We start from the raw sequence: 26595 nt of genomic DNA on the forward strand, positions 1-26595 counted from the left end.
TTTTTTTGTTGTTGTTTTTTGTTTTGTTTTGAGATGGAGTCTTGCTCTGTCACCCAGGCTGGAGTGCAGTGGCGTGATCTCAGCTCACTGCAAGCTCTGCCTCCCAGGTTCACGCCATTCTCCTGCCTCAGCCTCCCGAGTAGCTGGGACTACAGGTGCCTGCCACCATGCCCAGCTAATTTTGTGTATTTTTAGTAGAGATGGGGTTTCACCATGTTAGCCAGGATGGTCTCGATCTCCTGACCTCATGATCCGCTCACCTCGGCCTCCCAAAGTGCTGGGATTACTGGCTCGAGCTACCGTGCCCAGCCAGGAATAAGAATGTTTTATATTATTCTTACAAACCTTAAATTGAATCACATGAATTTTATTAAGGAGAGTATATAATTCATAAAAGTCCGGAATTTTTATACAAATAATTGATTTAGATAAAAAACAAAATATAACAAAAAGTACTCCCTTCCCAACTTGCTTGTACTCACTTAGAATGAGTACATTTTGGTAAAATTCTTTAAATGACTAGCCAGTAAAAAATAACTGTGCTTCTTTGTGCTTCTGATTATTTCTGTTTAAACTTATTATTTTTCACAGAAAATTGAAACTCTCAAAGAGACAACAAATGTAAGTTATATGTTTGATACACTGACTTTGCATTAGAAAATGTTTTAAAAAGTTGTTTCTATTTTAAGCTGCCACTATTGATGGCAGCAATTGAGATGTTAGTTTTTATGAATTTATGCAGGGGTGCTTAAGCATTGTATTATTTTTTAAAGGAATTTAAAATAATACCAATAGAATAAGCCCCTTAATTGAAATTGACTTCATGTACCATTTACCTGTTTCTGGTCTCGTCTGAAACCTTGGATAAAAGGTGTCTTCCACGCACAATGGATATGTTATTTCATATTTTTAAAAAATTAATTAATTTCTTTGATTCTTAAGGCAAGGTCTTACTATGTTGTCCAGGTCTCAACTCCTGGGCTCAAGCGATCCTCCTGCCTCAGCCTTCAAAAGTGGTGGTATTGGCCGGGCACGGTGGCTCACACCTGTAATCCCAGCACTTTGGGAGGCCGAGGTGGGCAGATCACCTGAGGTTGGGAGTTCCAGAACAGCCTGACCAACATGGAGAAACCCCATCTCTACTAAAAATACAAAATTATCCAGGCGTGGTGGCTTATGCGTGTAATCCTAGCTACTCTGGAGGCTGAGACAGGAGAATCACTTGAACCGGGGAGGCAGAGGTTGCAGTGAGTTGAGATTGTGCCATTGCACTCCAGCCTGGGCAACAAGAGCAAAACTGTGTCTCAAAAAACAAAAAAACATGATGGGATTATAGGCATGAGCCACTGCAGCTGGCTTCTTTCTTATTAAAATATATTGTAATTCAAGTTTTCTGATATAGTGGACTTCGGACATTCTATAATGGGCTACTAATGAGATGTGTACCTTGCCCAAAATTTTAAAACAGGTAAAATAATAATTTGATTCACCAGTGTTTTGACTGGATCCTTTATTCTCCATACCTCCATCAAAGTCTTTTTATTTTTTTTTAAGAAACAGGGTCTTGCTGTGTCATCCAGGCTGGAGTACAATGGTGCAGTCATAGCTCACTGCAACTTCGAACTCCTGGGCTCAGACAATCCTCCTGCTTCAGCCATTTGAGTAGCTAGGGCCATAGGCACACGCTACCACGCACAGCTAATTTTTATTTTAATTTTTTATAGAGATGGGATTTTGCTATGTTGCCTAGGCTGGTCTCCTAGCCTCAAGCGATCCTCCTTCCTTGGCCTACCAAAGCAGTGGGATTACAGGTGTGAATCACCATACCCAGCCTATCAACGTCTTAGGTAGATTTCTTAGGGTTGCTTGCTGTTGATGTAAGAATTCATAAGTTAATCAGATTCGTATGTCTTTCTGTTTGAAGTGTTGAAAAACCGTTTAGAGCCAGGCACGGTGGCATGTGCATGTAGTGCCAGCTACTCCAGAGGCTGAGACAGGGGGATCGCTTGAGCCCCTGAGTTTGAGGCTGTAGTGTGCTATAATCATGCCTGTGAATAGCCACTGCAATCCAGCCTGATCACATAGTGAGACCTTGTCTCTTAAAAAAAAAGAAAAAAATTAGATATTATTTAGTACAAATTAACAATTTGTGGCATTCGTTAAAATTCATAGAACTGCTAATGAATAACTTCATTTGGCATTATCAGCATACTAGAACCCACTAGATCCAAAGAGGATATTTCTTGTATAGTATAGACTTAAACTCTATACATTTGAACTGATTTTTATATTTTAAGCTTTAACATTACATATCCATTTATTTGAGCCAAGATCCTAAAATCAGTGTTTTGTTTTTATAGAGCATGGTAGAATCAATTAAACACTGCATTGTGTTGCTGCAGATTGCCAAAGTAAGTAAATTTTACTTTCAATTACCTTTGTGTATGGAGTTCAAAAATTATAATGGCTTTTTTCTTTAATAGCGAAAAAACTCGGATCTGAAACACAGTACCTTTCTACATTAAACTGTATTGTAAGCTTATTCTATGGAACAACTATTGTGTTTGGATATTATCTTAGCTACTGTTTCTGGTAATGTCATTTCTGGTAGCTGGGAAGGAGGGGAGCATGTTTGAGTACTCATCCCTTCCTTCCATTTTATCCATTATCACTGCTTGGAACAGCGACATATTTTACAAAACTTTCCACAAAAAAAGTTTGTCTTAGAAAATAGAGAAGTAAGTTCTGACAGTTATTGTCCATAATGAAGAATGTAATAGAGATATATTTTTAAAAATTTTATGAATTTTTTTCTGCTAGTGAACTACATTAGTGGATTTTAATTATTCTTTATTCATGAAACAAAATATATTTTGAATTATTGTGGGTTAAAAATTTTGTATGTTCTCTTTTTCTGAAAAATTTTGGTGTATTCAACCTAAATATATATTTTATTGCCTGAGAGTTTCTGAAATAAGAATATTATTGTTTGAGAATAGGAATTTTTAAAACTATTTCTACCTCACTACACCCCTTTATTTCCAGCAAGTGGCTAGCAAGGGGTGGGTGACCAGCCAAGTTGAGAAATGTTGTTTGAATGAGTTTATAATTACTCATCTCTTTTACTTCTTCAGTTGCATATGTTTGTTTGCCAAATAATAGAGACTTTTAACCTACTGTTGTTAATGACACAATGGCATAGGACAATCCATTTGTGTTTGGATAGTAAGGATATTTAGCTTATAAATTAAATGGGGCAATGTCATTTTCTTTTGAGGCCAGATTTAAAATATATTTTTTATTTTTTGAGACAGTCTTGCTCTGTTGCCCAGTCTGGAGTGCAGTGGCACAATCTCGGCTCACTGCAACCTCTGCCTCCTGGGTGCAACTGATTCTCGTGCCTCAGCCTCCTGAGTAGCTGAGGTTACAGGCATGCACCATCACGCCTGGCTAATTCTTATATTTTTAGTAGAGACGGGGGTTTCACCATGTTGCCCAGGCTGGTCTGAACTCTTGGCCCCCCAAAGTGCTGGGATTACAGGCGTGAGCTACCAAACCCAGCCCAATATATTATACTTAAAGTGTCAGAACTTAGGGCTTATGTTCTGTTTCTAGATGTTAGTGATATCTAGATTTCCTATGTATGTGTCTAAACTTTTCATTTCCTGTTGTAGATCATAGTATATTCCAAAGCCAAGCAGAAGGAAAAATAGGATTGGAGGCACAAAAGAGATAAGGTTTTTATTTTAGTTTTTCTTGGCTCTGGAATTACATAGGTGAGTAGAAGCACCTACAGATAACCAAAAGCTTACCTACAGATAACCAGTAAACTACACCATGCCCTGTTTGAGTGACTAGGTATTTTAGGGAATCCATACTGCCTTCTCTTGAAGATTAAGGAAGCAGAGGAGCTGATACAGTGTTTAGGCCAGTTTGGGTGATCTCTGACAATCATTCAGGACTTTAGATAGTTGTACAGTAGGTCAGCCTAGCATATTTCAGTAGCTCACTGTTTAGCCACTCATCGAGAACATTTTTAGTGTAATTTGTACTTGCTACCTGTCTGTGTTAGCCCGGCTTAATAAAACTACGTTTTAGGGTTCTTCACAATGGGTAACTTGGATCACGTAAATGAAATTTGGCCTTTTATTTATTCCAGAAGGAAGTTTTATTGTTGTTAAGGCTTCTTATGTGCAAATACAATCCTCAATTATATTTGTACCATATAGGGACTCTGTATCTTTAAACTTAATTTAAATGTAAATGAGACCATGTCACTTGCCTGCTCAAATACCCCTGACGTTTTCCATCTCATTTGGAATGAAATAGAAACTACTTACGTTCACTGCCCTCTTACCTGTGTCCTACCCTTGCTTGGTCACACCATTCCAGTAACATTGGCTCTTTTTCTCAGGCAAGACAAGCTTCCCCGCCGCTTTAGGGATTTTTACTTGCTCTTCCCTCCACGTGGAGGGCATTTACCACAGATTTCCACTAGGCTGACTCTCTCACTTTATTCAGATTTCTGCCACAAGGAACATCTTTGGAAAGACTTTTCCTGACTCCTGTATCTAAAATAGCCTATACTTCCCACTGGTTTCTTTTTCTTCATGGCCTTATATCACTAGTCAAGTTTACACGATATATTTGTTTGTTTATCTCTTTATTGGCTGTCTACCCTAGAGTACAATCTTGGTGAGGAATTTGCTTGTCTTACCACTTGTATTAGTCTGAATGGGCTGCCATAACAAAATACCATAGACTGGGTGGCTTAAAGAACAGAAGTTTATTTTCTCACCGTTCTGGAAGCCAGAAGTCCAAGATCAACATTCTGGCGTGTTCAGTTTCTGATGAGGGCTCTTCTCTTGGTCTGTAGATAGCCATGTCTTCACATAGTCTTTCCTTGGTGAGTATGTACAGAGAGAGGGAGCGTGCACATGTGAGATAGAAAGCTGTTTGGTTTCTCTTCTTACAAGGACACTAATCTTACTGAATCAGGGCCCCACCCTTATGATCACATTTAACCTTAGTTACTTCTATAGAGGTCTCATCTCCAAATATAGCCACCTTTGGGGTTAGGGCTTCAACACAGGAATTTGGGGAGGGACACAAACATTCAGTCCATAACCCCATTGTATCCTCAGTGCCTACAGTTGCTTACCATATAGGAGGTGCCTGATAAATAACTGAATTACTGAGTGATTTTTCTAATGCATTACTTTTAATGGTTGCATGGTTTAGTATTTTCACTATATGTATGATTTTTTTTACTTAGCCACCTCTCTGATGTGCTGTGATCACCATCCCTATAAACTAATCTATAGGTAAATTTAATCAGTTAATCTGTGATTAAGATAAAAGATTTTAAAATAATAACAACAGTCAACTTTGCATAGTCTTAAAGAGCACGGATTATGGCCCCATACTGAGTTGGAATCCAAGCCACACCACTGAAGCAAGTTTATTTATCCTTTCTGTGCTTTGGTTTATATTCCATATACGAGAGGGATAATAGTAATGTCTGTCTTTTACTGATGCTGTGAGACTAAATGATTATTTGTGATGCTCTTGGTAGCTGGCATGTAATAAGCTCTAAATAAGTGTTTATTAAATTTAAAAAAATGGATGCAAATTTTAAAGTGACAGTAACACATCTGGTAAAAATTGGAGAACTTCCATTGAGTACTGATGGAAATATAAATTGTTATAGCCAATTTGGCAGACTGTTATTCACTGGCAGGTTAATAAAATATCAGAATCAACTACTTTGAGGGAGATAATGCCATTTGAGACCCCACAGTGCTATGAGAAGATAGCTAATTTGATACCTTTCTTGTTTGGGGCTGATTAGTGTCGGCTTCTTAGAGGCAGCATGCTGTAGGTAAAAATTTTAATTTTAAGCTCCTTCCAGTTTTGATTCTTTCATTTGAATTCCCATTCCCAGTAGATTCTCTCCTGCCTAAATGATTAGTGTATTGGTTCCCAAACCTTACTGCACATTGGACTCATTTGGAAATCAGTTCTGATTCCTGGCTCCCATCCCTAGACATTCTGTTATAATTCTGTTGTGTGGGATATCACCTGGGTATTGGGATTATTTTAAACCCCTGGGTGGTTTTAATGTGCAACAAAGTTTTGAGACCACCTGGTTAGTGGAATTTTCAAGTGGGCTTTGTTATCTCAGAAGACATCCTTCCCCTTCCCCTTGGTGGAGACAGCTGCTGTTCTTCTCCTGGGAGACTGCAGTGGAGCTGGGGAGTAAGGGGAGAGAAGGGGAGTAGGGCAGGACAGAGTGGAGATAAGCTAGGAGGCCCCTGCAGGTGGAGACTTAACCAGTATCAGAGTCAGGTGATGTGACCACATACCACAACTCAGAATGCCTGTCAGAATGGCATGTGCCAGGGGGTTGACTGTGATTTACTAGAACACTATTTTTGCATTGTTTAATTATCACTGAAATTGAGAGAAAGGCTATGCTAGGCATGCTTTGGTTATGAGGTATAGTTGCTACAAACTTAAACTCTGGTTGATTTTCACCAGTTAAATCATGCAGTAAAACAGTATTTCAATACAATTAAAATCAGGCACTTTAAATGGTTATTTTTACAGGCAAAGATAGAGACTATTAACATTTTTCAAGGTAGACACAGATCAATTTGATTTATGTAGTTTTTATAGTCTTGCATAAAATAGATGCAAATAAATACTGTTGATTACTTAGAATTTGGGGCTTTAATTTTGTCAGTTCCTTTTGAATATCCTAAGTCTAGACCAGTGCTATACAATAAAAATATGAGAGCTATAAATGTAATTTAAAATTTTCTTATAACATTTTGAAAGGTAAAAAGAAACAAGTGAGATTAATTTTAATAATGTATGTTAGTAACCCAGTGTACCAAAAATATTATTTCAACATGTAATCAGTATAAAAATTTACTAATGAGATAGTTCATATTCTCCCTCTCTCTTCTTTCTTTCTCTCTCATTTTTAAAGAGATAGTGTCTTGCTCTGTCACCCAGACTGGAGTGCAGTGTCACAATCATAAATAACTCACTGCAACCTCAAACTCCTGGGTTCAAGCGATCTTCCTGCCTCAGCCCCCTGAGTAGCTGGGACTACAGGTACTCACCACTGTGCCTGACTAGTTTTTAATTTTTTGTAGAGACAGGGTCTTGCTTTGTTGCCCAGACTGGTCTCAAACTCTTGGCTTCAAGTGATTCTCCATCCTCGGCCTTCCAAAATGCTGGCATGACTCTTTCTCTTTTTGCACCAAATCTTGAAAGTCGTGGATGTTCTTTAAGCCACCTAGTCTATGGTATTTTGTTATGGCAGCCCAAGCAGATTAATACAAGTGGTAAGATAAGCAAAGTTCTCACCAAGATTGTACTCTAGGGTAGATGGCCAATAAAGAGATAAACAAATGGTTTATTTCAATGGTTTTTATTATATTTACAAAATTGTACAGCCATCACCATAATCTAATTTTAGCATACTTTTATCACCGCAAAAGAAACCCTATACCTATTAAGCAATCATTTTCTATATAGATTTTCTATATAGATGGTCCCTGACTTAACAATGGTTTTACTTAGGATTCTTCGACTTCATGATGGCAAAAAAGTAATATGCATTCAATAGAAACTGTACTTTGAATTTTGAGTTTTGGTTTTTTCCCAGGCTACTGATAATGCTGTATGATCTTCTCTCACTATACTGGGCAGTGGCAGCAAGCCACAGCTCCCAGTCCGCCACGCAGTCACAAGGGTAGCCAGCTGAAACTGCACTGTGTACTGTGTTGCGAGATGGTTTTTGCCCAACTGTAGGCTAATGTAAGTGTTCTATAACACGTTTAAGGTAGGTTAGGATAAGCTATGCTGTTTGGTAGGTTAGATGAATTAAATGCATCTTTGACTTAAAATATTTTCAACTTAAGATGGGTTTATTGGGAGGTAAACTCCATTGTAAGTTGAGGAGCGTCAGTGCCTCCCTTTCTGTTCCAACAGCCTCCTACCCCCCACCCCATCCAGCCCTTGGCAACTATTAATCTGCTTTCTCTCTCTAGATTTGTCTATTCTTGACTCTTCATGTAAGTTGAATCTTACAGTATGTGGTCTTTTGTGACTAGCTTCTTTCACTTAACATCATGTTTTCAAAGGTTCATCCATGTAGAGATCGCTTTTGCCTGGAATTTTGAACGTGACTGCAGTTCTACAGGATATTTCCATGATGAACTTAGTTAAATCCCTATATAGGAAAATAATTGCCATGCTGTTGGTGTTGATTGTTGTGTAGCCAGAGGTAGAATTATGTTTGGCTAAGAATGTACACATGGAATTAAAATCTTAGTGGAGGCAGATAAATCATGTTCTAACATTATTACTTACCTAGTAAATAAGCTTTCTTGTAGGAGAAATACACAAGGAGTTACTTAAATGTAAGAATGAAGTTAATATTTTTAACATTTTTCCTTAAGGACCAGAGTAATGCGGAGAAGCACGCAGATGGAATGATAGTAAGTTTAATCTAATCTTTTTGTTTCCCTTTACTTCTGCAGAGCATTATAACCAGTCATATCAGGAGAAGCCTGAATTACTACTCATTTTTCAATGCCAACTACTCACTGCTTTTTGTTGTTGACTCTTGCAATTTCCTTTAAGCTCCCTTCTTTCAGCAATCATTTGCAGGGGAAATGACAATCTTAAAATTTTTCTAAGTGTGGGTTAAGATTGAATCACTTTGCATGTATTAACTTGAAGGTTTAATCATGGTATGAATACTCAGCTTTTACAATTAAAGAATGCATAACTCAGTGCCACATTTCTTGTCTAATTTCTTTTTTTCTCAGATGAAAGTGAGGGTGGGGGGAGTACAATATTGAAACACACCTTATTCTATTTGAATATATTTAATAGGTTCCTATTATTTTATCTTTTATTTTTAGTTTTTGTGTGTGTGTTAACTATCATTGTTAATGTGGTATGTACTGCATTTTTGTTGGAACAATTTACAACATGAATTCTTTCTCTTATAACCATCTTCTTACTCTTTCCTCTCTCTTATCTTTTTACCTTTCTTTTATATTCAACTTCCCCTCTAAAAAGAAAGAAGAAAATTGTATTGTTAGTATTTTCCAGATGGAAATAAAAGAGTTTGAAGGTTTGTAGTTTGTGTGTACCCTAGTTTTATGGTAACTGAGTGACCTCAGTCTGTATTCCTGAAGCAGGAGGCAGCTTTTTTGTTTGTCCTAGACTTTACAAATGCCAGCTTGTCTGAGATCTAGAAAAACATTCTGTAAATTTTCAAAAACATCTCCTGATTGTACTTGAAAGGATGAGCATGTTATCTTTATATTTGGTTTAAAAATTTTTTTTAAGTTAAATCTGTGTTTGTGTATTTCTTAAGAAAGCAGAAGTAAAATAAGCATGTTTGGAATTTGAATTAAATACATCAGAATTTTTGCCAGTTCAAAGTATGATCCATGGTGAGATAATACAATTGTATGATGTAAATGTAATACAAACTGAAATAATCTCTTCATGAGATACTATCGAAGATTGTTAGCCTCATGGGAAAGGACTGTATGTATTGTCTAGCATTTTATGGTCCCCAAACACTCCAGAGGAAAACCATGTTGGCTGTTATTTTTATCTCTTTTTCCCTCAAAGCCAAATTAGTTATATTATGTTAAATAAAACAGGCAGGATTTTATAAAACATACCAAAAACACTTGATCATTTGCAATGAAAAACATATAGAAAGTTTATACTCATAGAAAATTTAAAGTAATAGAAAAATATCTTTGAATCATTTGCCCAGGGACTAGAGCATGTTTTCCTTAAGAATTTTTATTTTGAAAAAATAGAGGAACTATTCATGGAATAGGCCTTAGAGGCAGTCTGCTTAGGTTCAAATAAAATAGCCCTGCCACTCACTACCTGTGACCTTGGCAAATTACTTACCCTTTCTGAGTCTTAATTTCTTTTCCTGTAAAGAAAGCTGAAAGGTTCTACCTTAGAAGTTTGTTGTAAGGTACAGAACAAGCACATAGTATTCAATAAATGTTAGCTATACGCACATGTATGTGTATGTGCAATACGTTGTATTACATGGGTTTCATTAATGTCAAAACAGATTAGGGCTGAGTAGTAGTATTTTCGCTTCTCAAGTTCTGTGCATTTATTTTTAAAGCAAGTTGTAGAATGTAATGTGACATATTTTAGCCTGAAGTTGACTGACCAAGGACTGTGGATAAGTGTAGCATAGTTATTTTTTCTATCGAAAACAACAGCAATAACAAAAAGATTAAGTACTTTTAATATCCATGCTGTCAAAAGACAAAATTACAACAAATTTAATCATAGATCTAATTGGCTTTTATTCAAGATGCATAAATCGGATCAGCCTCCATTCTACGAAATAGAATGAGAGGTCTCACTGGGCAGTGGCAAAGCAGTGGGTTTTGTAAGGTGAGAACTGTAACAGGAAAAAATGCTGATTGGTTAACATCAGATTTCTTTTAAGGATTAAAACAGAGCATTTCCATATTACACTGATTCGGGTAGACTGGAATCTCCTATTTTCAGAAAAAAAAACTGCTCTATTTTGGGATTTACTTGCTTCCTTAGAGGTTAATGATACGGCATTTAGCAAGAGTGACTCCATTTTGGTTTGGTCTGATCTGTTGGGCCCTAGTATGAGAGCTCAATCCAAAACTGTGGCCTCCCATAATTTTTGCTTAACAGTGCAAAAAGTTTTTAAGTGTTTTCTTTGATTGACCAGCCTAATTGTAAGAACGTTTCATCTGGAAAATAAAAGATTACATCCAAAAGAGAATTCTGGTCCCTTGTTCCAAAGTTATTTTATTTCTTATTCCCCTCAGTGGGAGGGGTAAGGAAGTGTGACATATTCTCACTGCTATATATATCAAAGCGTTAATGGTGGAATTTTGTCATTGTAAAACATTTGGAGTTATTTTCAAGAAAAGCGCTGTATAAACAAGGAATTTATTTTAAGAACAACTCCACATTTGTTGAGATACTTGTTTAGTTGTTATGGCTTGGTCTGGTATCTGAAAATAGAATCAAAGTAATAACCAGAAAACCCTTAGCACCCATGTAAATACAGACTCTATTTTGCAGACCGGGAAACTGAGGCCCATAGAGGATAAGAGACTTAAAGATTCTAAGCTATTAAAAACTCCAAGTCTCTGTTTCTTTGCTTTTCTCAGTGCTTCAAAACATTCCCCACTTCAGTTTCTTAGTTTTTTTTTTTTTTTTTAAATTATTACTGATTGTTTTGGGGGTGTTTTCTCTAAGTGTCCTTCATTTTTCAGTGAAAGTATTTATGGCAGATAAACTATTGTAGTGACAAGAATCAGAATTCCTGTGTTCAAGTCACTTGATTGAAAAGACCTTATTTAATGAGTTTTAGATATTCATGCAGAAAGAGGGCTGGGTTTTTTTGGTTTAAAATTTTTTTTCTTTAACAGTCCTGAACATAATGTATGTTTGTTTGTTTTTCACATGGCCTGGAAAAAAAATTTTTAACTTAGATATTACATGAGAATGCTACAAAAACTTTACCATTACTTCAGTTTCTATTATTAGGTGATTTTAAGTTTTTACAACTGCTTTTTTGGACTTATTTATTGGCAAAGTATTTCCCTTATATTTCTGTTTTAGTATCTTCTGTTATAAGCACTACTTAATATATATGTGAAGTTCAGTTTTCCAGATCAATTAAAGGTAAAGAACTTACATTTTTATTTCTTGGGTTTTCCCAGTTTAGTCTTCTAAATGGTAAATGTAAACTTTGCTGTGGCAAAGACTTTGGTTTAACATGTACACACCCGCACCCCCCCGCCGCCCTATCAGTAAGTTATGGAGTTTTCTTTTTAAAATGCCTTCATGCTGTCAGAATAATTTCTTGACTTAGAATCAGAGAATCCTAGACTTTTCTCCCCTCTAAAATTAACTACATGTCTGAATTTTTTTGTCCCTCTCTTCCAAATCCTCAGAAAGCAAGCCCTCTTCTCTACACTCCCCAATTAGAAGACACATCTCTTTCTCTTTATTGACCATAAAACTAGACACACAGTCGGCCTTCTGTATCTGTGGATTCAAACAACCGTGGATTAAAAATATTTGAGGAAAAAAAAAGTACCTCTTTACTGAATATGTATATACTGTTTTCCTTGTCATTATTTCCTAAACAGTACAGTATAATGGTGATTTATGTAATATTTACATAATATTAGGTGTCATAAGTAATTTAGAGATGATTTAACTTATATGGGAGCGTATGTGTAGGTTGTATGCAAATACTACACCATATTTTATCAGGGACTTGAGTATCTGTGGATTTCGGCATCCTTGGGGGGTGCTTGGAACCAGTTCCCCTGGATACCTGAGGAGTGACTGTGCTGTGTGATAGCAGCAGTATGGGATGGAAAGATGAGATCCTGGTGGTACAGGTACATTAGTTGGACATTTGGTGTAACTCACCAAAAGTGAAAAAAACAGAGAAACAGTATTTGTGGTGAATTAAGAAATTGAGAAGCACCGAATTGAATTGAGAGGTGGTTTTGACTTCCTGAAATCTCCCCACACCATTTTATAACTCCTCAGTTTTTCCATTTAGCTTTACCTTCTTCCGTGACAGAGATTCATTCATTTTCTTTCCTTACTGTGCTTTAAGAAACTCTTAACACTTCTGTATAGAAGAGGTGTTTCATTTCCTCTTTTCATTTTCATCAACATATCTATATAGCTACCTTCAGGATTTTGCAGTCATAAATGTGGGCATTTGGGAGGGTAGCATGAGAAGAGCATTTAATTAAAAATAACTATATTGTGTTTCTTTATTTTAGAGTACTATTAATCCTGTAGATGCAATATATCAACCTAGTCCTTTGGAACCTGTGATCAGCACAATGCCTTCCCAGACTGTGTTACCTCCAGGTAATTTGGGAAAATGTTTCTTAGATTCATTGATGAGAAAAAAATAATTTGTGTGGCTGTCATAGCAGTCTTAGCTATTACTGTTTATCTTTGGTTTTCATTGTTTTTAATAAATAAAAGGACTCAAAAAATAATACAGCCGAAAGTGAACTGGAAAAAGACGATAATGTTTTGATATTGGCGCTTTACTGAAGTGTGATGAAAGTGGTTTTGTTATTCAAAGTGAGACAGAAAACAAACGTGGTTACTAAGATTTGGATTCCCTGGTAGGACAGAATTCTATGACTCAGAATTCATGGCTAGCAAGGAAAAATTACTATACCTTATTCTGGATAATCCAGGGATGTTCCGTTTTGAGGTATTCTGTGTAGCTCTGAACTATACAAATGGTATGTTCATGGTAGATTTTAAGATAATGAGAAAGTGAAGAAGGAAATTTATGATGCCTACTGATCACATGACATCTGGTTTTTTTTTTGGTTTTTTTTTTAGAGCAATAAATGCAATTTTTTTTAAAACTGGCAAAGAAGGACTCAGGACCAATACCTAGCTATACTAACTGATTCATTTTGCCCTTTTGTTATAGCCAACATTTCTATGTTCTCAATGATGGCATAGTGAAGTCAGAAATTGTACTGTAAAAGGGAAAACTCTTTTTAAAGATACTAGTAAGTATGTGAAATCCTTTTGTGAGTTTTTACTTCTTTTTTTTTTTTTTTTTTTTTTTGGGTGCGGAGTCTTGCTCTGTCACCCGGGTTTGAGTGCAGTGGCGCGATCTCGGCTCACTGCAAGCTCCGCCCCCCGGGTTCACGCCATTCTCCTCCCTCAGCCTCCCGAGTAGCTGGGACTACAGGCACCTGCCACTGCGCCCGGCTAATTTTTTTTGTATTTTTAGTAGAGACAGGGTTTCACCGTGTTAGCCAGGATGGTCTCAATCTCCTGACCTTGTGATCTGCCCGCCTCGGCCTCCCAAAGTGCTGGGATTACAGGCGTGAGCCACCGCGCCCGGCCGAGTTTTTACTTCTTAAGTGAATTAGCTTAAACTACCTCTCGGGCTAAAGAGGAGGAGGTACTGTACTCCACTTCAGATTTTATGTGATTTGAGGCTCAGAAACACATTATCATCAGAAGCATTTGTTGATTTTACAGCGTACTTATACTGCAGTATTGGCCTACTGTGGCTGGTCTTTTGATATCCTGCCTGGTATCTTCGTACTCTGTAGCCTATCATCATTGAGTTTAAGAGGCTAGGAAGTCAAAAGGAAGGAGTAGCATGGAACTAGACTTAATGAAATAAAGTTTCAAAAATTACTGGCCTTTAGGATTTTGAATCCCAGACAATTACAGCCAATAGAATGTGTGTTTGGCTGTTTCTGTACCTTATTTTATACGTTCAAATCTCCTAGAACCTGTTCAGTTGTGTAAGTCAGAGCAGCGTCCATCTTCCCTACCAGTTGGACCTGTGTTGGCTACCTTGGGACATCATCAGACTCCTACACCAAATAGTACAGGTACAGATTGGCATAATTTCTTTATGTCTCATAACTATTTATTAACATTTGAGGTTGGTTTGTGACCTCTCATGAGGAGGGGGAAAGTTGAAGAAATGTGTTGTATATTTTCTGTTGGAGATATCTTAGTTTGAACATTACAGTTCCATACGTGAAGTGGTTAGCTTTGTGTTTGAAAGAGAAGCTTTAGTAAGTAAGTATTATTTATTTTTAAATTTTTAAAATTTTTATTTTTGAGACAGGGTCTCACTCTGTCATTCAGGCTGGAGTGCAGTGGTACGATCAGGGCTCACTGTAGTTTTGACGTCCCAGGCCTCAGGCTCCCAAGTAGCTGGGACCATGGGCACACACAGCACACTTGGCTGATTTTTTAATTTTTGTAGAGAGGAGTCTCCCTGTATTGCTCAGGCTGGTCTCAAACTCTTGGGCTCAAGCAGTCTTCCTGCCTTAGCCTCCCAGTGTGCTGGGATTATACAGGCATGAGGCACCATGCCTGGAATAATTTAAATAAAATAAAATATTACGGAGTTTTGTTTGTTTGTTACCTTAACATTTTTTTGGTGATCTGTGTTGACTTTTTGAAAAATGTACTCCAGCTAGACTTGCATACTTTCTTATTATGAAGCTGACACAGAAGTGCACAGAATAAAAAGTGAAAGTCCTCTTTACTCTCCCCCCAGTAATTTGCATGCATGTATGTGCATATACACTTATGTTGTGTATTTTTATTGTTTTTGTTTGAACCTAAGTTAGGTTATGTGTTTCTGTGACTTGCGTTTTTCCTTTAACAAAGAACACTTAGAGCACTTTCCATGTTTGTAAAATTAGGTCTACAGCATTCTTTTTACAGCTGCCTGGGCAGGTATTGCTTGTTTTTTCCACTGATGGACATTTAAGTTTTTTCCAGTGTTCTTCCACTAGAAGCAACACTTCGGTGATATCCTTGTACAGCACCTTTGGCATATGTGTATTTTTTTAGAAAACATTTATCAATCTTTCACCTTTTTGCTAGTTTTATAGTCAGAAAAAAAGATACTTCATTTTAATTTGCATTTTCTTTTTGTTTGTTTAAACGTTTTGTTTTTTGTTTTTGAGATGGAGTCTCACTCTGTCGCCCAGGCTGGAGTCCAGTGGCACCATCTCGACTCACTGCACCCTCCACTTCCTGGGTTGAGGTGATTCTCCTGCCTCAGCCTCCTGAGTGGCTGGGATTAAAGGTGTGCGCCACCATGCCCCACTAATTTTTGTATTTTTAGTAGAGACAGCATTTCACTATGTTGGCCAGGCTGGTCTCGAACTCCTGACCTCAGGTGATCTGTCCACCTCCACCTCCCAAAGTGCTGGGATTACAGGTGTGAGCCACCGCGCCCAGCCTGCATTTTCTTAATTCGTTTAGGCTTATGGTCTTTATTTTTTGTCTATTTTACAGGGATACTATCAGTGTTAGATAGTAGATTTATCTTGTTTTAAAATTAAATGTATGCTGAATAACTTGTAGAACCAAACTCAAGGAAGCATCTAGCACTTTTCACGCTGTTAAACCTGGAAACCAAAACCAAAACCACTCTTGAAGAAGTGGGAGATCAGCCCCTTTTGTTCATCCTCAGATTTTTTTCCCGGGTAGGATTTTTCCTATGTAATGATGAATAATTACCCTGTGATTTTAAAAATTCGAGTTAGTAAAAGTACTGATGCTATTACTTTGATCTTTACTATTTAACAGCATGGGCAGTCACCTTTGAATTTTAAAAGAAAAAAAATAGCTCCCTTACTTGAAGCTCTTGGGAAAAGGCTGATAAGCAATTAAAATAATGAAATTGAAATATTTTGGTTGACTTCTGTATTTCCTGAGCTGTGTCACCTCTTCTTCATTTAAAAAATAGTACCTGTTTGTTGTTGTTCGTATTTGTATGTCGGAATTTTGAAACAACCAAAATTCCAAAATTTTCCTGTTTGGAAATACATAAAACTAGCAACAGACTTTGAGAAAGTGAGAAGCTCTTCTTATGTACATTAATTTTAGTAAAAATTATTTCCAGAAGATAATCTTCTGAAAACTATTTCAGTCGAAGATATTTCAAAAATCTAACACTTTAGAGTAGATTTAAAGAAAAATTTAAAATTAAATTTCTGTGATTTATATCTTACTTGATTTTTCATCCTAACTTCATTTTCTCCACTTTTCTTTCCCTTACTTCTCTTGTTAATACAAAAAAGAAATAAAGGAATAAGATACAATGTTTGCTCTCCTAAGTAAATCTCAGGATCTTTTGTTTGCAGTTCCCACTCAAACTTTTCTTCTTAGATACAGTTTCACTTGTGTGATCACCTGGAATATTTGCATGCTACTTAATCATTTGCAATTCTTGGTCAATTTTTTTTTAATTCCAATAAGAAAAAGCTGCTTTTCTCTCTGACTTTTTCTGTTGGGTAATAAAAAGAATATGAAGTTGTTTACTAATAAGGTGAGCTACCTTTGGAATTTCCAAAATAAGCGTTACCTTTTAGGGGTTAAACTTTTTGTGTTATCTTTTTAAAATACCTTTGTGAATATGATGACTAAATGTGGCAAACTGATGTGCTCTTTTTCACAGCTATTGAACCATAGATATAGGAATGGGCAAAAAATCTGTAAGTGACTCTGGATTCTTTTTTTTTTTGAGACAAGGTTTCACTCTGTTTACCCAGGCTGGAATGCAGTGGCACAAACACAACTCACTGCAGCCTTGACCTCCTTAGATCAAGTGATCCTGCCCCAGCCTCTCGTGTAGCTGAGACCACAGGCACATGCCACCATGCCCAGCTAATTTATTTATTTATTTATTTAAGAGATGGGGCTCTCACTTTGTTGCACAGGCTGGTCTTGAACTCCTGGCCTCAAGCAGTCCTCCCATCTGGTGCTCCCAAAGTGCAGGAATTACAGGCATGAGCCATTGTGCCTAGCCTGGATTCATTTTTATTGCTGTCTTCAATTTCTTCCAGAACTGTGGCCCTGGCTTTCAGATTGCCATCAGTGTCTTAATAAACTTTAGTCTTCACCAGACATCTGTAGATTAGTATAAATTGCCTGACAGCCCTTAAATGCTCAATAAGTTAAACTGATCTTAATACTCCATTTGTCGATTGGTTTGATACTTTTTTGTTCTTGCTTTACTACTAGACAAGGTACCAGATGATCATCTCAGAGATTAGATGGCAGGCTTCTTTCTCTGGGTCTTCATTAATTTCCATTTCTTTAGTTAGACTGTTTAGGAATAGAAAAATGTTCTTCTGAATCTTTTCATTTTCTGCATTCTTCTCATTGTAGTCCTCTATTTTTATCTCCACCTCTGAGCCCCTGACTTAGGTGGAAAAGAAGAGAGGAATTTGGATGGTGTGTGTATTTTCCATGTGATTGCCAAAAAATATCGAATGATAAGAATGTGATATCCTGCAATATTTTAATGTTTATGTGGTCTTAATATTCTTTCCAGTTTGCATTCCCAGTGGCTCACTGCTGCATTTTTAGGTATCTGGATCTGCAGTGTAAAATAAGAGCCCCAGTATCCCATTGGTAATCGTATCTGTTGTTGGACTTGCAACTCCACAACTCATATAATCAAAAGGGCCCCCTTCCTAGTATTAATGATAATCTTTAATTATAGAATGAGGACATAGCTTTTTGTTTCATTTATTTAAAAGGCTGTGTCCTCATTTTATATCATGATTTGCCATTTTCTGTGTGGCGTTTAAATGTTGATTTTCTTTATAAATAGTGTAGCGACTTTTCCAAACTTAACCAAACTCTTTTTTGATTTTAGAAAAGTCTGCTTTGACTCCATCTCCCTAGTTTCTTCTCTTTCACCAACATTTTTCTCTAAAACCCTTTTAACTTCCTAGGCAGTGGGCATTCACCACCGAGTAGCAGTCTCACTTCTCCAAGCCATGTGAACTTGTCTCCAAATACAGTCCCAGAGTTCTCTTACTCCAGCAGTGAAGATGAATTTTATGATGCTGATGAATTCCATCAAAGTGGCTCATCCCCAAAGCGCTTAATAGAGTAAGTAGATGAACAGAATACGTATTTAAATGATTCTCGTGATTTTTAAAAATCTAATTTGATTTTGAGACTAGTGTTAATGACAGACTTGCCTCATCAGTTATTATTTGGGAAAATTAAAAGGGCAACCTTTTTAATAGAAGTTTTTTTATTGATAAATAATATTCGTATGGACAACTTGTTTTTAGTTGGCTTATTGAGCAAAGCCAGTTGTGTGAGAGTTTTGATTTTAGTCCTGAGTTACTCCAAATGGAATAAATAGTATCACCTATAGTAATGTACCAGTGTTATTATTAGTTGAACCCTGGCCATTTCTACAGTACCAACATTAGGAGAGGGTCCAATGAGAGTGAATAAGCTATGAAGCATTATTCAAATAAGAGGCTTCTATTACTTTTTTCTTTTTTTAATTAGAGTGGAAATATTCAACACCTATCAGCCAGGCACTGTGCTAGGTTGATATCAAGATTACAAAGATCCAGGCCCTGCCCACAGGGAACTTTTGGGGGAATAGGCAGGCATTTATAATCTAATGGAATACATGGTATGGTATCTTAGTCCCTTTAAGCTGCCATAGCAAAATACAGTAATCTAGGTAGCTATAAACAACAGAAATTTATTTCCTACAGTGTTACGGAGCAAAAGGGGTTTGCTGCACAATGCACTAGAAGCCATTACTAAGTCCCAGGTTTTTGAGGAAAGAAAAGCTTTTTATTGCAAGTCTACTTACAGGGAAACAGAAGTCCACTTCAAATCTGTCTCTCTGCACTGGCTTTAAGGCACTAATTTTATTTAAAAACATTTAGGGAGGCCAGGTGTGGTGGCTCATGCCTGTAATCCCAGCACTTTGGGAGGCCGAAGCTGGCAGATCATGAGGTCAGGAGTTTGAGACCAGCCTAACCAACATGGTGAAACCCTGTCTCTACTAAAAATACCAAAAAAAAAAAAAAAAGTTAGCCAGGCATGGTGGTGCATGCCTATAAATTCGAGCTACTCAGGAGGCTGAGTCAGGAGAATCGCTTGAACCTGGGAGGTGGAGGTTGCAGTGAGCTGAGATCACACCACTGCACTGTAGCCTGGGCGACAGAGCAAGACTCTGTCTCCAAACAAACAACAACAACAAAAACAGTTTAGGGAGCCAGGTGTGGTGGCTTATGCCCCTAATCTCAGCAATCTGGGAGGCTGAGGCAGGAGGCTCAATTGAGCCCAGGAGTTTGAGACCAGCTTGGGCAACATGGTAAAACCCTGTCTCTAAAAAAGTACAAAAATTAGCTGAGTGTGGTGGCACACACCTATCGTCCTAGCTACTTGGGAGGCTGAGATGGGAGAATCTTTTGAACCCAGGAGGTGTAGGTTGCAGTGAGCCGAGATTGGGCTGCTGCACTCCAGCCTGGGTGACGAGAGTGAGACTCTGTCTTAAAAAAAAAAAAGAAGTAGAATTACTGATTTACTTTCATTTTACTTGTGTTTGTTGTAGATGTATTAATAGTTAGCTTAGTTTTTGTTGGGAATTACTTCTAATTCTGCTTTCTCAGGAGTTAGTACTGTTACTATAGCTAGGGTTTTTGCTTTTTAAGACAGTACAAATTTGGAAATAATTAAAGGTGAATTTGCAAGCCAATTACCTTCAGCCAGTCCTTAGACCTTGAATGCTGGTTTCTTTAAATAAGAAATGTTGCATTAAGACTCTAGCTCTCTTAAGTATGCACATGAATTGAGAAATACAGCATTTGTATTATGACTGTATCATAACTGCTCAAAATGTTAGCATGTATATGGAAAATGACTATTCATCAAGTTTTTTGTCTTATGATCAGTTCAGCTGTTGAATGTGAGAAAAAGTGAAATATATGTGGTCTAGGTGAATATATATAGTTAAGACATGGAAGGGAGGTTTAAATCTACAACTCAAGAAGGCCAGTGTAGCAGAAAGGGCTTAGTTTAGCATATTGGTTTCTTTTCTTCATTTTGAATGTTAAAACATAAACTATTGAGGAACCATTGTTAGCAGTTTGCCAATAGAAATTTAATTTTGGAAAAAAGTTTTTATAATGGGTTAAAAGAAAATAAGCATTTGGAAGAAAATTCCAAAATGAAAGGTTATTATTAATTTTTGAAGGGTTCAATCATTATTTTTTTTAAAAGAGAATCAAAGACCATCTTTTTTTTTTTTTTTTTTTTTTTTTTTTTTTTTTTTTTTTGAGACAGAGTCTCTGTTGCCCAGGCTGGAGTGCAGTGGTGCCATCTTGGCTCACTGCAAGCTCTGCCTCCCGGGTTCACGCCATTCTCCTGCCTCAGTCTCCCAAGTAGCTGGGACTACAGGCGCCCACCACCACGCCCGGCTAATTTTTTGTAGAGATGGGGTTTCACCGTGTTAGCCAGGATGGCGTCGATCTCCTGACCTCATGATCGGCCTGCCTTGGCCTCCCAAAGTGCTGGGATTACAGGCATAAGCCACTGCGCCCAGCCTTTTTTTGAGACGGAGTTTCACTCTTGTTGCCCAGGCTGGAGTGCAATGGCGCAATCTCGGCTCACTGCAACCTCCGCCTCCTGGGTTCAAGCAATTCTCCTGCCTCAGCCTCTGAATAGCTGGGATTACAGGTGCCCACCACTGTGCCCACCACCGTGCCCACCACCATTCCCAGCTAATTTTTGTACTTTTAGTAGAGGCGGGATTTTGCCATGTTGGCCAGGCTGGTGTCGAACTCCTGACCTCAGGCTGTCCGCCCGCCTTGGCCTCCCAAAGTGCTGGGATCACAGGCATGAGCCACTGCACCTGGCCTAAAGACAATACGTTAGCTGTTGTTCTAAACAAAGTGCAATTGAATGTCACTTGCTAGTAAATCACTCATCTATCCATCCTTTAAAAGCATATGACTGTATTCAGTAAAAGCTTGGTAATATGTGGTTAGCTCTTGGTAACATCACTGATAGACACTCTCTGGCCCCGGTTTAAGGGATTCTCCCAAAATTTCTATGAAATCGAAACATTTAAAACACCTGTTGTACCTGTAATAGGCAGGTCTACAGTCATGCACAGGCTCATGGGCTTCTTCTATTCCTGCTGTTAAGGTTCCTTCATTGCTCTCCCAGTACCCTGTCCCATAATAAACACACAGTTCATGATCATCTCTTTGAAAGGGTCCAGAGTTGAGTTTTTATGTCCAACTAACCCACTCTGTGTTCCTTTTCTCCCTCAATTTCACTCTTCCTTGTTTGTATACTCTAATCTAGAAGCCCAAACCACTAAGGACTGCAGATGTTTTATTTGGGCAGCACAGTGTTCTGTTGACTTGTTTTTTGTTTTAACAAGGCTTTAGATCCTTTCAGGTTATGCTGGCTCCCCAGTTCCATATATATCTTTATGTCTTGGTCCTATCCACATATTCTCTGCCTGGCATCTGTAGGTATTTGAGCTTGTGACACCTGCTGGTCATCAGCTGCTACTGCTGATTTTGTAACTCTGAGATCAAATTTCTTTTTACTATTTTTTGTTTTTGTCTTTCTGAAGGAAGAGAACTTGAAAGTTTAAGTCGTTTCACTATTCTTTTTCTAAAGACCTATACTAATGATAGCTGCTGTGTAACTGAGCACTGTAGTTTACACATTTATAAATTAGATAAAAGTACATGTTGGAAAGAACTTGTACTTTGGAGCCAGAAGTGTTTGAAAGGTCTCCAGTACTCACCAGTTGTGTGACTTCAGGCCAGTCATTGAACCTCTGAGCATGTGTGTATTATGAGCGTCATTGTGTTTACCTTAGGGTTGTAATGTAGATACAGACACACCATGTGTGGTGCATACAAGATACTCAATAAATTGTTACTATAATTCATAGCTTTAAATTGTTTTTGCATACTTTACGATTTTATGCCTAAATTCTAGACAACTTAGCCCATTGCAGATAAAACTTTCCTGTATACACAGATGTTGTTTTTAACTGTTTTCTTTATATCATTTGTTCTGAACAAGGTAAATTATGAAATGGCTGAAAATTTATCCCATTTTTTTTCAATTTACAGTCTTATTGAGTATTTCACTTGGCTCAGACATGGTTTCTAACCATGGGTAAGGAGAAAAAACACAGCATAAATAGGACCTTTGAAATTACATCTAAAATAAGATTCATATATTATAGGATTTGGGGTTTTTAGGTCAATTGATTTAAAAGATTGACTCTATTTTGAGATACATCACAGAGGCACAAAGCATTTTAAAGGTAACTTTCATGCTTTTTTTTTTTTTTTTTTTTTTTTTTTTGGAGACAGAGGGTCTCCCTCCATCACTCAGGCTAGAGTGCAGTGGCATGAACACAGCTCACTATAGCCTCAACCTCATGGGCTCAAGTGAGCCTCCCACCTCAGCCTCCCCAGTAGCTGGAACCACAGGCACACACCACCATGCCCAGCTAATTTTTTTTTTTTTTTTTTTTTTTTGGAGACAGAATCTCACTCTGTCGCCCAAACTGGAGCTGGAGTGCAGAGGTGCGATCTTGGCTCATTGCAACCTCCACCTCCCAGGTTCAAACGATTCTCATGTCTCAGTCTCCAGAGTAGCTGGGACTAGGCGCATGCCACCGCGCTCGGCAAACTTTTTGTATTTTTAGTAGAGATGGGGCTTCACCATGTTAACCAGGCTGGTCTTGAACTCTTCACCTCAAGTGATCTGCCCACCTTGGCTTTTCAAAGTGCTGGGATTACAAGCCTGAGCCACCATGCCCAGCCTAATTTTTTATTTTTGGTAGAGATGGGGTCTCACCATGTTACCCAGGCTAGACTCAAACTCCTGGGCTCAAGTGATCCTCCCACCTTGGCCTCCCAAAGCGTTGGAATTACAGGCTTGAGCCACCATGCCTGGCCCCAGTTCTGTCATTTAATGATCATTTGATTTCTCTTAGCTGCGTCTTTTAGACATATTTTTCATTGCCTCTCAAAACTGGTGAGGTGGACATTAGTTATAGTACCTTGTGATATATACTACTAAATAATCAAAGAAGTAATACTTAGTTACTCAAGGAATTTTGAAAAATAGGTAAGTAACCAGGGCAAACTAGAATACATAATATATTCTAATTTTAGAATATCCTAATATTCTAGTGTTCTAATACAGGCAGAGCCCAGAGGATTTTTACAGCAGTGAAACTATTCTGTATGATACCATGGTGGATACATGTTGTCATATATTTATCAAAACCGATAGAACAGGCAACTCCAAGAGTGAACCCTAATATAAACTGTAGACTTTGAGTGATAATGATGTGTCAATGTAGGCTCATTGGTTGTAAGAAATATACCTCTCTGGTATGGGATGTTGATCGTGAGGGAGGTTTGCAGGTGTAGAGACAGGGAATATATGCATGCTGTCTATATTTTCTGTTCAGTTTTGCCATGAACGTAAAACTGCTCTAAAAATAAAGTTTATTAATTTAAAAAATCAAAAGAAGGTAAGTAACAAGGGCAAATTATGATTAGATTAGAATACATAATATGTTTTCACACATGTAGAGTTGTAATAAGACTATTATATGTGTACTGTTATATAAGTATCTACAATGTGAGAAATTTGATTTCAGTTTTTACATTTAATAAGTAAATTGTGTGCCTTTTTTATTTTTCCTTTATTTATATACGAATACCACCTGGGTGTGGTGGCTCACACCTGTAAACCCAGTGACTTGGGTGGCTGAGGTGAGAGGATCACTTGAGGCCAGGAGTTCGAGTCCATCCTGGGCAACATAGGGAGACCTTGTCTCTTAAGAAAAATATAAGTATACGTGCGTGTGTTCGCACGCGCACACACACACACACTTCCGTGGGTAAAATATCACAGGTATGATAATCTATTAATAATAGAATAATCTTTCTTTAGACCTGTTAACTGGCTCATAAAAGCCAGTTAGCATAAATTTACTTGCATAAATAAGATTTTTTTTATTTTATAATTTCAAGTACAGTTTTTTAATGATTAGGAAGAGCATTAATACCAATGTGGGCTTTTATCAAAGATCTCAAACATAAAGACAAGACATGTTTCTGAGACTTGCTGTTTTTGAGTTTCTGGAATTGTTGCCAAGAATTGTGACACATTTAGATTTATACCCAGTAACAAAATCAGAAAAGGAACTCTAGTTTTAAACTTAAATGCAGAGGCAAAGATCTCACTAAGTTTTGATGACTTCTAGGTCTTGACTATCAACATGGCTTTGTTGAGCACACCCCATGCATAAAGGATAAGACAGGAGACCTTGTCATTGAGAGAATTCTAAAGTGTATATATGCATGCATGGAACCCGCTAACTGTACGAGTCTAGCTTACTATGATTCTAAATTGCTTTCTTTAGCTTAAATAAGGTAATGTTTTTATAGTTCTTCTGGATCTGCCTCAGTCCTGACACACAGCAGCTCGGGAAATAGTCTAAAACGCCCAGATACCACAGAATCACTTAATTCTTCCATGTCCAATGGAACAAGTGATGCTGGTGAGTGACCTTTGATAATTTAACTTTTTTTTCTTTAAAAATATTTGTGGCCAGGCGCGGTGGCTCACACTGTAATCCCAGCACTTTGGGAGACCGAGGTGGGCAGGTCACTTGAGGTCCGGAGTTCAAGACCAGCCTGACCAACATGGTGAAACCCTGTCTCTACTAAAAAAAATACAAAAAATTAGCTGGGTGTGGTGGTGTGTGCCTGTAATCCTAGCTACCAAGGAGGCTGAGTCAGGAGAATCGCTTGAACCTGGGAGACGGAGGTTTACAGTGAGCCAAGATCGTGCCATTGCACTCCAGCCTGGGTGACAGAATGAGACTCCATCTCAAACAAACAAAAAAAAATTGTAATTCTAGTATCAGCACAGATTGGCCCAATTTAGCACCATTCTAATAAGATCTGCTTTATTTTATTAGACCTTTTCGATTCACATGATGACAGAGATGATGATGCGGAGGCAGGGTCTGTGGAGGAGCACAAGAGCGTTATCATGCACCTCTTGTCACAGGTTAGACTTGGAATGGATCTTACTAAGGTAAGACCAAATTTGCTGTAAGTCTGTATGGGTATGTATGGATTCTCAGTGATTGCGTGGTGAGTGTGCCTGCAAATGTAGTAAAATGACATAATTTCTTTTTATACTTGTGTCTTCTTATGATTTAATATAGATGTAGATAAGTAAACAAAATTTTATAAATGATGAAAAAGTCAAGCTGGGATAATTTCATAGAGAACAGTGTGTATGAGTTGTATGGATTAAGATTTGTTAGAGTTCTAATCTTAGGGTCAGAGGATCTGTGTTTTCGTCCTATCTCTAATATTAGCAAACCACGCACGGGCTTCAGTGAGTTTCTTCTTCTGTTTCTTCCTCTGTGGACTTCAGGGTTCTCTGTGCAAATTGGACACATAGTTAACTGTTTCAGAGGGTTGTTGTAAGGATTGGAAGTGGTAGTAAATGTAAAATTGTGACATATTTGTGACCTCTGTCTGCCAGGTTCAAGCGATTCTCCTGCCTCAGCCTCCTTGGTAGCTGGGATTACAGGCACGCAAAATGACACATATTGAGTCATGCAAAATTACCATAGTCTGGATTTGAATTTGAATTTAAACTTGGAGCTCTCAACAGAATTCACGCTTGAATTAGGAGACTGGTGTACGGGTGCCTTTGTATATTCCTGCCACTGTGCTAGAAACACCCACCTTTCACTTAATTCTCACCACAGTACCACAGAGTAGGTGTTATTAACTTCATTTCATCAGGAAACTAAAACTCAGAAGTTAAGTAATGTGGCTGAGTCGTGTTAAGTCATATTAAGTGGCAGACTGAGATTCTAATCTGCTCCATGATTTTAAAACCTGTAATCTTTCCACTACTGCCTTTGTCTTGAAGGCTTGAACTGTAGTAACTTTCATATTGATTATTGTTCTGCCGAGCTTTGGGGAGTTGATTAAATTTAGGTTCTCACTTTTGTTAGGGCAAAATCAACTCCAGTGTTACAGTCTTTGTCAGTAGTGAACTCCTTTTTGTTTTGGATTTAGAGGGCCATTAAGAAAAAGACTAATTCATAATACCTTCAAATAAGTGTCTGTAATAAAACCT

General features: G+C 37.7%; 1 protein-coding gene across 11 annotated transcripts in view; it reads left to right on the top strand.

Annotated features, from left to right (window-relative positions):
• The window catches only part of OSBPL9 (oxysterol binding protein like 9), a 168868-nt gene that overhangs the window by 128244 nt on the left and 14029 nt on the right, over positions 1-26595 (top strand). For 6 of the 11 annotated variants that reach the window (XM_003258981.4, XM_003258983.4, XM_030823901.1 and 3 more), the window contains 8 exons: positions 592-621; positions 2361-2411; positions 8475-8513; positions 12870-12960; positions 14367-14471; positions 18351-18510; positions 24876-24988; positions 25412-25530. In XM_003258981.4, coding sequence (XP_003259029.1) covers positions 592-621; positions 2361-2411; positions 8475-8513; positions 12870-12960; positions 14367-14471; positions 18351-18510; positions 24876-24988; positions 25412-25530 — 708 coding nt within the window. Of the gene's footprint in view, positions 1-591; positions 622-1799; positions 1812-2360; positions 2412-8474; positions 8514-12869; positions 12961-14366; positions 14472-18350; positions 18511-24875; positions 24989-25411; positions 25531-26595 lie in introns of those variants that run through there. The other 5 variants (XM_004089796.3, XM_003258986.4, XM_030823903.1 and 2 more) reach the window with 2 other exon arrangements.

This window comes from Nomascus leucogenys, chromosome 12, assembly GCF_006542625.1.
Source record: "Nomascus leucogenys isolate Asia chromosome 12, Asia_NLE_v1, whole genome shotgun sequence".
Lineage (NCBI taxonomy): Eukaryota > Metazoa > Chordata > Mammalia > Primates > Hylobatidae > Nomascus > Nomascus leucogenys.